At 35.3% G+C, this 11,929-nt stretch overlaps 1 protein-coding gene across 1 annotated transcript; it reads right to left on the bottom strand.

The window, feature by feature from the left end:
• Positions 1 to 549: 549 nt before the first annotated feature.
• Positions 550 to 9,333, bottom strand: LOC125239652. Its single transcript, XM_048147297.1, has 3 exons — positions 9,252 to 9,333; positions 6,542 to 6,649; positions 550 to 1,426 (listed from the first exon to the last, which is right to left on the bottom strand). Exons 1-3 carry the CDS (start codon positions 9,270 to 9,272, stop codon positions 914 to 916), a joined length of 642 nt encoding a protein of 213 aa, XP_048003254.1. The 5' UTR covers positions 9,273 to 9,333; the 3' UTR covers positions 550 to 913.
• Positions 9,334 to 11,929: the final 2,596 nt, after the last annotated feature.

The raw sequence follows: 11,929 nt of genomic DNA, 5'->3' as shown, positions 1-11,929 counted from the left end.
TCTAAAAATATAAAGGACAAGAGTATTTATCAATATGTTTAAGTAAACAGATACAGAGTGGGTGTGTATTTATTTCAAATGCGGTGTTTATATTTTATTTTTATAAAAATACTTATCCTGCATAAAAATAATAGCAAAGACATACAAGTAACGCCAGACATTACAACAAAAGCAAAAAGGTTTCATAGCCAAAATAGCACGAACGGAATATTTTGTTTCTATATTGTATCTATGATCGCGTTTATGTACATTTTTGTTATTTTCTATTAAGTATTTTGCTGCTACTTCGTTCAAGTTGATTTATCTACAGCACTGAAAATAAAATTTGATCACCCTCCCTTTAAAGGATGAATATCCAAACAATTTGAAACGGTTTTTTTTTGTATTACACTAAAGTATATTTTCACAAGTTTCAAGTTCCTAACTCAAAAATAAAATTTGATATTCATACAAACTTTCATCCCCAGTCTAACTGCCCTTCGTCGGTTTCGTGTTTTCGATTTTAGTGTTTATAATTATAGGGTTTTTGTTGTAAAAATAAAAGCGTAATAAAACAATAACAACGATTTTTATTATTAATACTAAATAACATCTATACACATATAATACAATCACACTCACAGTATATTATTGTAGTTACACAAAAACAAAACCACGCACTAAGTATAATAGAAAGAAAGGAAATAAATAAGATTGGCACACGCTCATCCACAAAAAATAGGTACTACTTAGAGATTTATATTTTGCTGTCTCATCTGTTTAGGCTGGTATAATAATTATTTCAAAATTTAGTCCAAAGAAGACCGACTCAATCGTTTTCTAAGAGAAAATATTTAGTGTAGGTACCTGAAAGTATTTAGAAAGTTGTATGTTTAGCCAAGAGGTGGGAGGAAAACTAAAATTATTAGAAAATTTAAATTTTATGGGATCCCTTTTTAGTATGTATGATGGTTTCGTAAACAGGTACTTTAAAAGGCACAGGCTTTTCAACAGGTACAATGACATGTTTCACTACCTCGAACGGCACTTCCTTTACTTTTGGTACATGTACAAGTTTCTCTACGGGGTATGGTACCGACTTCTCTACGGGAATAGAAACTTCTTTAATGATAGGAATTACGACCGCTTTCGGCACCGGCACTTGGATAGGCACAGGGTGCGGGACGGGGATTAGGATAGGCTGGTTGATTTTGAACTCTACGTTTTTAGGGATTGGTACAACGACTTCTTTGTAATGCTTTATCTCTTCTGGGTTCTCTTCTTCCACATGTTGGTGAACTGGGTATGAGTGGGGCTTGAGGTCGTGCCCACTGAACCCGTGGCCGCCGAAATCTTGAGCGCTGCCGTAGTCAGCTTGGCCTCCGAAGCCGTGACCTTCCGAGCCGGAGGTTTGTTCATAGCCGCCACTGTAGTCTGATGCCTGCAGCTGTTCAAAAATAACTTATTAATGTCAAAGTTAAATAACATTTGATAATAATATGTATTAGGTAGGTACACGTGTAACATACTTGTTACAATACATTCCTAATCTATACAATTAGTAATGTAAATATTAGGTACTAAAACATGAATGCAATTATATGTACTTTGTGTAACAATCTAAATTTAGGAGAAGTTTGAATCTCCACTTTAAGCAGCTATCATAGTTCTTATTTACGCATAGCCTTCTAATAACCTAAAACCTACATAATTATGTAACACAATAGGGTACTAAAGTCAGATGAAAGGACTCTGTTCCCTTTACGGCAAAATCCATTAAAACCATTTTTATTCAGCTGCGTACAACATGAAAGAACGGGCAAGGTTACTGAAAATACTGAATTCACCTAAAATATTGGAACAATAAATAATAGCTACATTCAAGATATGTACTGTTGGAAGTTTGTTCGGAGGATGCCTGCTGATAAAGTAAGTGGCCTTGTGTCGAAAGACGAAGTTTCAGCATCTATGAATGGATTAATAAGTGGGACCACAAAGGTTTTCATTGTGAGGTTTAAGAGACTGTATTACGAGTATGGGCCGCTGAACCGATTGACTGTAACACATCTTTGATTTATTTTGAAATATTTCCAAACTTGACTCTTTAAGCACGCAAACTTAAATAATTACTAGCATCAGATGTTGCCAAAGTTTCCATGACAGTTTCATAATAATGATTCATTTATTGTAGAACATGGTGAACAGGGGAGGCTTTTGCCCAGCAGAGGGATACATTATAGGCTATTTAAAAAATCCAACATTTTTACGAAATTACAAGCATCTTGTTCACGGACACCTGAAGAAAGTCACGGTCAATATTTCAATCGATACAAGTCTTGTATAAATATCAAAATTCTGAAAGCTACATAAATAACAAAAGTAGCAAAGAGTTTGTTATCTTTTCGCGTAACTATCAGAATCGGAACGGCCACGGTTCACTTTTACTTGTTCTTTAACTTTCCACCTTCGTTCCACTTCCCGTCGCACAACCAAAGTTACGTCACTGAACCGAATTCGCGGAAATTGGCCAACTCCTAAAAACAGAAAGTACCTAGTTCAATCTTTGCGAATTAGTGTTTCTGGGAAAGGTTCCTTATACGAAACATTTTGGCACTTTTGTAACATGTCATTCATTATACACGTGTAGGTTGCGTACTCGTTATTATTAAATTCGTCTTCAGTCTGTTATATTTTGTTGTTGTTGTGTTTTAGGTTTATTTGATAACGATGGTATATAAAGTAATGAAACTAATTGAGAAATATAGGTACACTAGCTTTTTCCTTCGCTTTAGCTTCGCTCGCATTAGAAAGAGACAAAAAAGTAGCCTATATCACTCTCCATCCCTCCAACTATCTCCACTAAAAAAATCACGTCAATTCGTCGCTCCGTTTTGCCGTGAAAGACGAACAAACAAACAGACACACAATACTTTCCTATTTATAGTATTAGTATAGATTGACGAGAGTAAATAAGATAATTAGACAAAATATTACAAGTACCTATTATACATATCACACATTTTTGGTAACAACGTGCACAACATTTGCGAAGTCGCTTACATATCTTTAGGCTTTAAATCCAGATGGACGTTTTGAAATGTTTGGTATTAAGAAAAGGTTAAACTTATTTAACTCGAAAATAATAATTTCACCTAGGTACTTAAGAAAAGTAAATCAGCGTGGAAATGTTGCAAGTATCGTGGGTATCTCCGAATCAGGAGTGTTTTGTACTTAGTTGTATTTTGTTTTCTTAACGTCAAAAGTATAAAAAAATATATAAGAATACGTAATATATAATGTTATTATTCAAAGTAAATAAATAAACTCGGATCACCTGCCTAATGTGACAATAATTCATTTGACTAGCTACTCGACGGCACACGAAACTCTGAAGCCAGCCAAGAACTGGCTAACTCAATGACCGGTCTCGTCTAGACCTGTCTAATTGCCTATCTGTAATCTCACTAGAGAACTTGCCCAGTCGATTGTCCGTAGATTGACCCAATTGGCAACTTGCAGATAAAGCAGTGTCCCACTTACAAAACTCTAAATACAGAAACTCTAAGTTACACGTTCCGATCTTAACACTTTGTTATTATCATAACTACTGTGATCTAGACAGTCCGCTGAATTTAGTTCTCAGTTCTCACTAAGTTTCTTGACTAGGTTGAATTAAATAGCATTTCATATTTAATATATCCATTATTTAAACACGACTCTGATTATTAGTACGTTCAGGTTTACTTGAGTATATACATAAACGATAATCTCCAAATTAATTTTTTGGTAATAAAGTATGAAAGAACTTCTTAATTACCTACATATAATAGGGTTTAAGGAACATAATGAATTTCTGAACAAAATAAATTATTTTTAGTAACATACCTATAAATATTTGTCCTAAGAATGTTCGTTATGTGAATTGCTTTAAAAGCCAACATAAATATAAATTTACCTGCCCGAATGACACTTATGAATTCATAAGGAGTCCTTTGAAAAACCTAAAAAAATTACCATAATTTCAGCGTTTGATAGCCGAGGTTTGATGAGGTAATAAATCATGTATAATGTAAAGGCCACCCAATACCCGCTGAACCCTTCACAGTTGTCAATGGACCCCTCTTCTTTACTACCTAACATTTGTGATTTAATTTGGTGGTTGAGTGACTAGAGTCAAGCCAAGATAAATTGGCAACGATTTTGGTAGCTCCGCCTATGAAATGGTTAAATGGGCATTTTCAGAATTTGGGTCCCCCCAATTAGCGTAAGATGTTAACAAAAATTAACTTGCTGTCAGTTTTGTGACGACAATTAAGCATAAAATCTGTCTAAAAATTTACTTTTTTCACATTATGAACGTAGATTACTTACCGCTAAAAGTTTATGTAATTAACAGAAAAACAATATTTTTATTGAAATTTCATACTTAACTATCGTCACAAAACTGACAGTGAGTTAATTTTTGTTAACGACTTACGCTAGTTAGAGGTCCCAAATGCTGAAAATGCCCAAATAAACGTACGTCATGTGTCACGAAACTCGCCCTTCTGACTTCTGAGGCCAGCGGGCGTAGCACACTAGTTGGATAAACTTTTGCGCATCGACGCGTCCCTACCGCACTTACAAATAGTGCGAAAAGGAAGGTCTGACATTATATCGTTTATTACGCGACCATGCTTGCCTGCCTGTGTGCGTAGCCAAATGCACAAACGCTCACGATAATAATATATCTCTTTCGTAGCTATCTATCTCTATCGCTCTTGCGTACTGCGACAGAGCCAGACTACCTTTCTGCGGCGTTTCGATTTCGTTTCGCGTCGCAGAAATGCCATTCGGCTACGGGGCCTGGGCCGATTCTCGAATTTGGCCACTTTTCAAATAAATAAAAAAACACTGTAATGTACATAAACAATCTACACGATTGAAAGCAAAGCAAAAATATTATTAGAACTTTATTCAAGCACGGTTTAATTTATACACATTGATATTTTTTTTGCTCAGAGCTATTTACATTTGTCCGCTCGTGCCCCTGCTGCCAGTAGCTTTATACGGAATCAAAGCTGGTAAAAAAACTGAGGTAAGTGCTAGCACGTGCCAGTCATAAACAAACGTTAACGGATCCGTTTATGCAACATGCGTGAAGTCCGGTTGTTTCATGTCATGAATGAACCAACCGGACTATATCTCAATGTAAATACCTACACTGGTGGATTCAGAAACAACGTTACTATTGAAACTGTCGCCTTCTACAAAATTACAGTTTTCAGAATTTTCCTTGCATTTTTCCTTGCATTTTTCTTTATAATATACTACGATACTAACAACCAGTTTTCAATTTAAACGCCAGATTTTAGTTCTGTTTCAGTCAGTGTTAAAAGAAACAACTTACATTACAATGTATTTGTATGTAAATGTAAGGTAGGTGCCTAAGATTACCCTGTTGTTAAGCTGAAATAGGCAGAGTGCCTGGGAGGCGGGTTGAAGTAAACACTGTAGTCAGTTGTGGTCCATAGGTATAATATCTCCAACCTATCTCCTAACACTCCCATTAATACTAAAGTACAGCTTCTTATATATAAGGGATTGCATCTGTCACGTAGGTTAATCATATATGATTAACCTACGTGACAGATGCAATCCCTTATCGTATGGAGAGGCGTTTTATCTGTATTCAATCACTACTACGTTGTCTACGTGATCAACGTGTAGGAATGTCTACTACCCTATCACAAAGCTTTGCTTCTTTGAAACTATAATATTATACTCTGAAAGTTTAAATTATGTGCCAAAATCCGTTAGTACCATAAACAAAACTGTAAAAAAAAAAGAGATCAGCCATCTAAGGCGCCGATATCATAATACATATAGTATCTAATTCACAAAGCAAGGGGAACTTCTAGTAATCGTTTGTTGTTAGATGTATCGTTCAATTTGTAGGCACTGTTTTGACATGTAGCCTAAACTTATACCTAGACAAGGGTAATGAAAAATATACATACCACACGCATCAAATACTTTGTGTGATAAACATTAAAAATCCTTTTGATTTTGTCATGTTCCCGACCTAAAAACTAGTGGGATTTGAAAGAGGGAAATAAGCAAATGGATTTTCCATCGAGAAAAGACAGTTCATACTTGAAATCTTTTGATGTGCGCACCGAAAACTGTGACTTTCCGGTACATTAACTATTCAAGAGGACCCTTACTTATTTTTCTCTTAGTTGAAAAGAAAACTATTATGAATATATTTTTACTTGGAGCATACAAAATGGCTCTTCATTATAAATATGGCTGTAGGTGTAGATTTATTATTTGTTCACAATTTCATACTTATTTTCAGGGACGTACATAAATGTGGTTATAAAATTGTAATGGTGTTCTCAAACTGGGCTGTTATAAATGTTCTATAACAATCAGTGTGGGGGCACCATAAAATCAACGAGTCTCGATTTGCTAAAGATGCCAGTTCGAATTCGGCCTTCACCACAATCACCACTGGAGGTGTATTTTGGGAATACAAGCGTGAGTTCATGTATAGTTGAGAAATCATTCTGTTATGTACCTGTTGATCTGTGTGGTCTTGCCTAGCCTGTGCGTAATACTGCCTGTATTGCCGGTACGGGTCCCAGGTGGCATGGGCTGAAGACGCCACTACAAGCGCGCTAAGTAACTGTAAGCAAATGAAAACAAGTAGGTACATTAGTCAAATAATCTATACAGTTCAAATAAAGACGCCCTGGTATTGTTGTTTGTTTTTATATTTTAATAAAATAAACCTTTTTTTGATGGTAAGGAAGTGGGTATGTAATTATGAAGGTACTTCTATACAATGAACATAGTTGGTTAAATTACGTTTAGTCAATAAATGTCTGAAACAGTGTCAGTAGCAATAACCGGGGCATCTGCCTAAAATTAGAATTAGTGTTTTCAATTTCAAAGTCTTTCGCATAGACGCTTGATGTGATATAAGTTTTTCACTTATAATTAGTGATGAATTAATGATGCACTGTGATTGTCGTACGAAACTACCAAGAACACCCGCGCATCGATTGACTTTCTGCCCGACTACCTACTCATCAGTGACGCCTCGCGAACTAGCCTGCGTCCTACAGATAGCGGGCGGAGAGGTAGCCACTCCATCACGGAGTAAGCTGGTGTGAAATCATGTGGTGGCTTCAGATAGTACGGTGGTTTACGTCGCCCCGTGGACAGCGCAATTTAAATCCGTAAGTGACATCTAATGGCGTGAATAAACTAGGATGCTTTCTTTAAAAAGTAAAATAAATAAACAGGAAAGCGCTAAACGCATATTTGGAATAGCTACGCTTCAGCAAAAGTAAATGAGTATTGTTTTACTGAAGGTACTTATTGATGACACCATTTAGTTTGATTAGGTAAGACTACCTAGATCTTTATTTATTATGTAGAAGACAATTTTTGACATTTATGACCGATTTTAAGTTTTAAATCTTTACCGATCTCTGGCATGATAAATATTCCAATAAGAAAAGCAAGTTTCCCGGTCAAATTGGCTTAGCTATTTGAAATTTGAACCCGCGCCAAAATTGAAGTGGTTTTATAAAACGAATATCATTCGGAAACAAATATGAAAATGGAAGTGAATAACAAAAAATAACTTTGAACTTAAAACTGCGCCGTGAAACACTCGCAATTATTTTCGCATCGATAGGTTTGCGTACAATTCGTACGTACCTATGTAGGACCTACCATAACTTTATTTTATTTTTTCGGCCCTTGCAGTGAAGTCAGGAAACCAACGTTATATAATAGTATAATTTATAGCACTCAAATATTTTAGACCAGAGTTCTGCGGATGGCGTCTTAAAGCTGGTATTGTATATCATACGCATTGTTGGTCTACTCGTATTTTCTCGTTACGCTCAAGACACGGCGGTATATTACGAACGTAAGCTATGTTTGCTTTCCCCTGAATTGAGCGTCCAATCTCGTCTCCAGCATTTAAGATTTCGAGGTTTTTACATTAAAACAAAAATCATAAAGTAAAGGTTATTCGGGGACAAGAAACGGAATCCACACAGACAATTGGGTGAGAACAGGGATTGATATGATGAAAATGCTCTGTACATATAATGGCTTCAGAAATAGTTTGTCAAATTGTCACGGTAGGCGGAGCGTAAATATAGTTCGCTAATGGCGGCGCGCTGTCGTCCTGGTATTTAGATGGAAGTATTTTTATATATTACAAAAATATATACACTACTAGCTTTTGCCCGCGGCTTCGCTCGCATTAGAAGCAGATGAAAAATAGCCTATGTCACTCTCTATCCCTTCAACTATCTCCACTTAAAAAATCACGTCAATTCGTCGCTCCGTTTTGCCGTGAAAGACGGACAAACAAACAGACACACACACTTTCCCATTTATAATATTAATATGGATTATTATTGCTCGGTTAACAGATTGATTTGAGGTTGAATAACAAACCAATTGAGTATTGATTTTAACAGTGATTTGCAACACTTCTAGAACGCGTCACAATTAAATATGAACTACCTTACCAATAATTTAAAATATCCTGAACATTAAATAACTGGTAAAAACGCACGTTTCCGTCCGAATTATCTCACCGTGAGCAGGATAATATCACAACAGCATAGTAAATCTTTTCGCGGTGTGGTTACGGTGTCGGATATAGGCTGATATATAGTATTGCTGGTCGCTGCCCATTTATCCTGCATTTACTGTTGCGAAATATATATTTTGTCGTCATTTTAACCCCATTAACTACTTAATGGGCTGTCTACAGGTGCTGTCCAGAATTGTATCTTTTACCTCGACACAGTGACAGTTTAGAAGCTGAAATGGTACAATTCGTACTATGTACTATCAGCTGCAAAAGTGCATGGCGAATAATCAATGAATTTATCTATAATTTCTCCATGCACTTTTGCAGCTGATAGTACATATTCTCTCTGCTTCTTTGTACCCTCTATTTTTAATTTTTATAAGTATAATACCTACATATTATTACCTAAGACCATTAACCATTAATTAATGGTTTGTTATAAAACGCAATCCCCGGATGAGGACGCCACTGGACGGATGACACAGTCATAATACGAAACGAACAATTATTCACAAATTAAATATAGAAGTATGCCGCTCCATTTTTACATATAGTAAAAATCTTAAATTATCACTTTATCCAAATTAACCATGACTTTTTTAAACATAATTTCTAATATCAACACTTTTTTCAAATTCACTTGTAATATAAAATAATAACTCACATATGCCTGAATCACACACATGTTTGTTAGTCCTCCGGTGTCGCTAGTAAAAGTAATGTCACAATAGCCAGCTCACCATTTTATAGTCTATCATAGAACATTCCAATTTTAGGTAACTCCCTATCATTTTATTTTCCATCAAAATCCAGTCAATAAGATCGTTCAGCTAGAAGATACCATACTGTTTGATAGGTCTTCGTTATTTGGACACGTTATATCATCGATGCTTGTGAACGTGACGTAAGTGTGTTTTCAACATATTTCTAGCTACATTGCTCGATACATATTACGTTTAATATTTAACACATAATGTAGTGCAGTAATGGATTTTGTTTATTAAGAAATGTGTCGTAGTAAGTTTCTTTCATAATACACAGAGGGTTCATTGTGGTTTTATCTTACCTACCTTTTTTGTTTATTGGTCTATGCCTTAATTGAATGAACTGTTTCGAAGTGAGTGTACCGTAAAATGGGGTGAGTTGGGTCGAAACATACATTTATCCTCAATAATATATTATTTATGCATGTAGGATGTTCATATTTATAATTAAAATACACCTGTCTGTATGTGTGCGATATCGCAGTATAGCAAAATAACCCAACTATCCCCTGTCGTCGTCATCAACGAAAAATCGTCAAGTACTATTAAATGCCTGTCAAGTGCAATAAGTTATATGAGTTTTTATTTTAATTTTAAATAAGCCTCGTATGTTGAAAAACGTTATCTAAAAGGATAATAAACAAATACTTCGTCGAATCTCACATAAATATAATGTTACTACCAGGTGCCGTAGCCGAATGGCATTTCTGCGATGCGAAACGAAAACGAAACGCCGCGAAAGGTAGTCTGGCTCTGTCGCGTCAATACGTCATATAAATATCTACGAGCGTTTCGTTTCGTAAGCGTTTGCGCCATTCGGCTACGTAGCCAGATTTAAATCCACCCTTCGTCGAGGTCAACTTCGGCAGGTATTAGAATGGTAATTTTATCATTTAATAGAAGAAAAATAAATATCAATTGAAGAGCATCCTCAGCCGAAAATTAAATTAAATACATAAAAAATGCATCCCAACTGACCCCACAATCCGTACTCCCCCCCATTGTACGATACTTAAACATGTGTGAATGTGCGGAAAGATTTGCAGCAGGTGAATGCAATGTGAAAGGTTTAAAATATTTACATAATGCTGTGTCTTCGAAAGGGGGTCGCCTTTTTCTAGAGAGAATTTATTTTTATAACCTAGTCTAGCTAGATCATTCTTTTTATAGTATAGAAAAGCTTAAAGTTCCATTTTTAAAGTTTTTGTATGCAAAAATTGTTACATACAAAATATATGATGAACAGCATGCATAGTTTCTTAATTTGTTTTTAACCCCCGACGCAAAAACGACGGGGTGTTATAAGTTTGACGTGTCTGTCTGTCTGTCTGTCTGTCTGTCCGTCTGTCTGTCTGTCTGTCTGTCTGTCTGTCTGTCTGTCTGTCTGTCTGTCTATCTGTCTGTTTGTCTGTCTGTGTGTGTTTGTCTGTGGCATCCTAGCTCCCGAACGGATGAACCAATTTAGATTTAGTTTTTTTGTCTGAAAGCTGAGTTAGTCGGGAGTGTTCTTAGCCATGTTTCATGAAAATCGGTCTACTATGTCGGAGTCGAGTCGGGGGTTTTTTTTAATTTTAATTTTGTGGTTATTCAATATAGTACCCACCGAAATGCAAGTAAAAAAATTTCATGTCAAAGTAGGAAAACTTAGGTTTGTGTGTAATTATTCTCATATTTTATTAAATCACTAAAATAAGCCGTTAAGTGTAGTAAGTAGGTAAATTCAAACAACCTTGTTTTTTTGTGGACACAGTGCAAAGATCCGCAAAAAATGGTCCAGTTCCGCAAAGCGACGCGTTGTACAAAACGTACAAATAAACCCGTACCAGGCGTTACATCATTAAGTAGAATAGTACAAGAGGCATTGATCTAGGTTTCTAGATTCTAGACTTTTGCCGTCGTAACTCCGACTACTCCGAGAGTGAACGTGCTATTGGGATTCATCAGTTAATTATAATTATACCTATTATAATTAACTTTAGAAGGGTTTTCTTTTTATAACAGGGGTATTTTTGTAGGTAAGTTTTAGTTTGTTATTTAGTTTTATTTATAGGTTTAATTTTATTCATAGGTTTAGTTTAGTTTTCATGTTATTGTTTTAGGTCTTACTAGTTTATATGGTTTTGTGTTTAAATAAACACTATTCAGTATTATACCTATTTGAATTACATATTTTGTCTATCATGAAAAAATAGCTTCTCTTGCCTAAAATGTTTTATTTGTCAGGTGATAGATCATATACGTATCAAATCTAGAATACCTTCGAAAACAGTTATAACATCTGAGTAGTGTCTTTTCAAAAGTACTTATTTCAGTTATTTCTATAAGTCAACAAGGTTTATTTATCTAGGAAGACATAGATAAAAATAACCTCTGTTGACATAGAAATAAGTCCTTTTGAAAAGACACTCCTCATCTAGAAAAGCTCTTATTTATTCTACCAAGCAGATTATTATTTACAATTTTTCCCTTTTTGTTATTTTTTATAAGCAGTTTGTTATTACAATGCATACAAATCACTATATTGATTGTTAAGTAAACACCATTCATGTTTACTCAACTGAGAACATTTCGATAATGT

This window comes from Leguminivora glycinivorella, chromosome 2, assembly GCF_023078275.1.
Source record: "Leguminivora glycinivorella isolate SPB_JAAS2020 chromosome 2, LegGlyc_1.1, whole genome shotgun sequence".
Classification (NCBI taxonomy): Eukaryota; Metazoa; Arthropoda; class Insecta; order Lepidoptera; family Tortricidae; genus Leguminivora; species Leguminivora glycinivorella.
Note: the sequence above shows the minus strand (reverse complement) of the source record. Positions and strands in the feature narration are given on the sequence as shown.

What these genes read in the sequence shown, in the direction of transcription:
- LOC125239652 (XM_048147297.1), bottom strand. Translation starts at nt 9,272, where the DNA reads ATGTGTGTGATTCAGGCATAT. An exon ending in TGTGTGTGATTCAGGCATAT is followed by an intron (nt 6,650 to 9,251) that starts GTGAGTTATTAT and finishes ATTTGCTTACAG; the next exon opens with TTACTTAGCGCGCTTGTAGT. An exon ending in AAGACCACACAGATCAACAG is followed by an intron (nt 1,427 to 6,541) that starts GTACATAACAGA and finishes ATTTTTGAACAG; the next exon opens with CTGCAGGCATCAGACTACAG.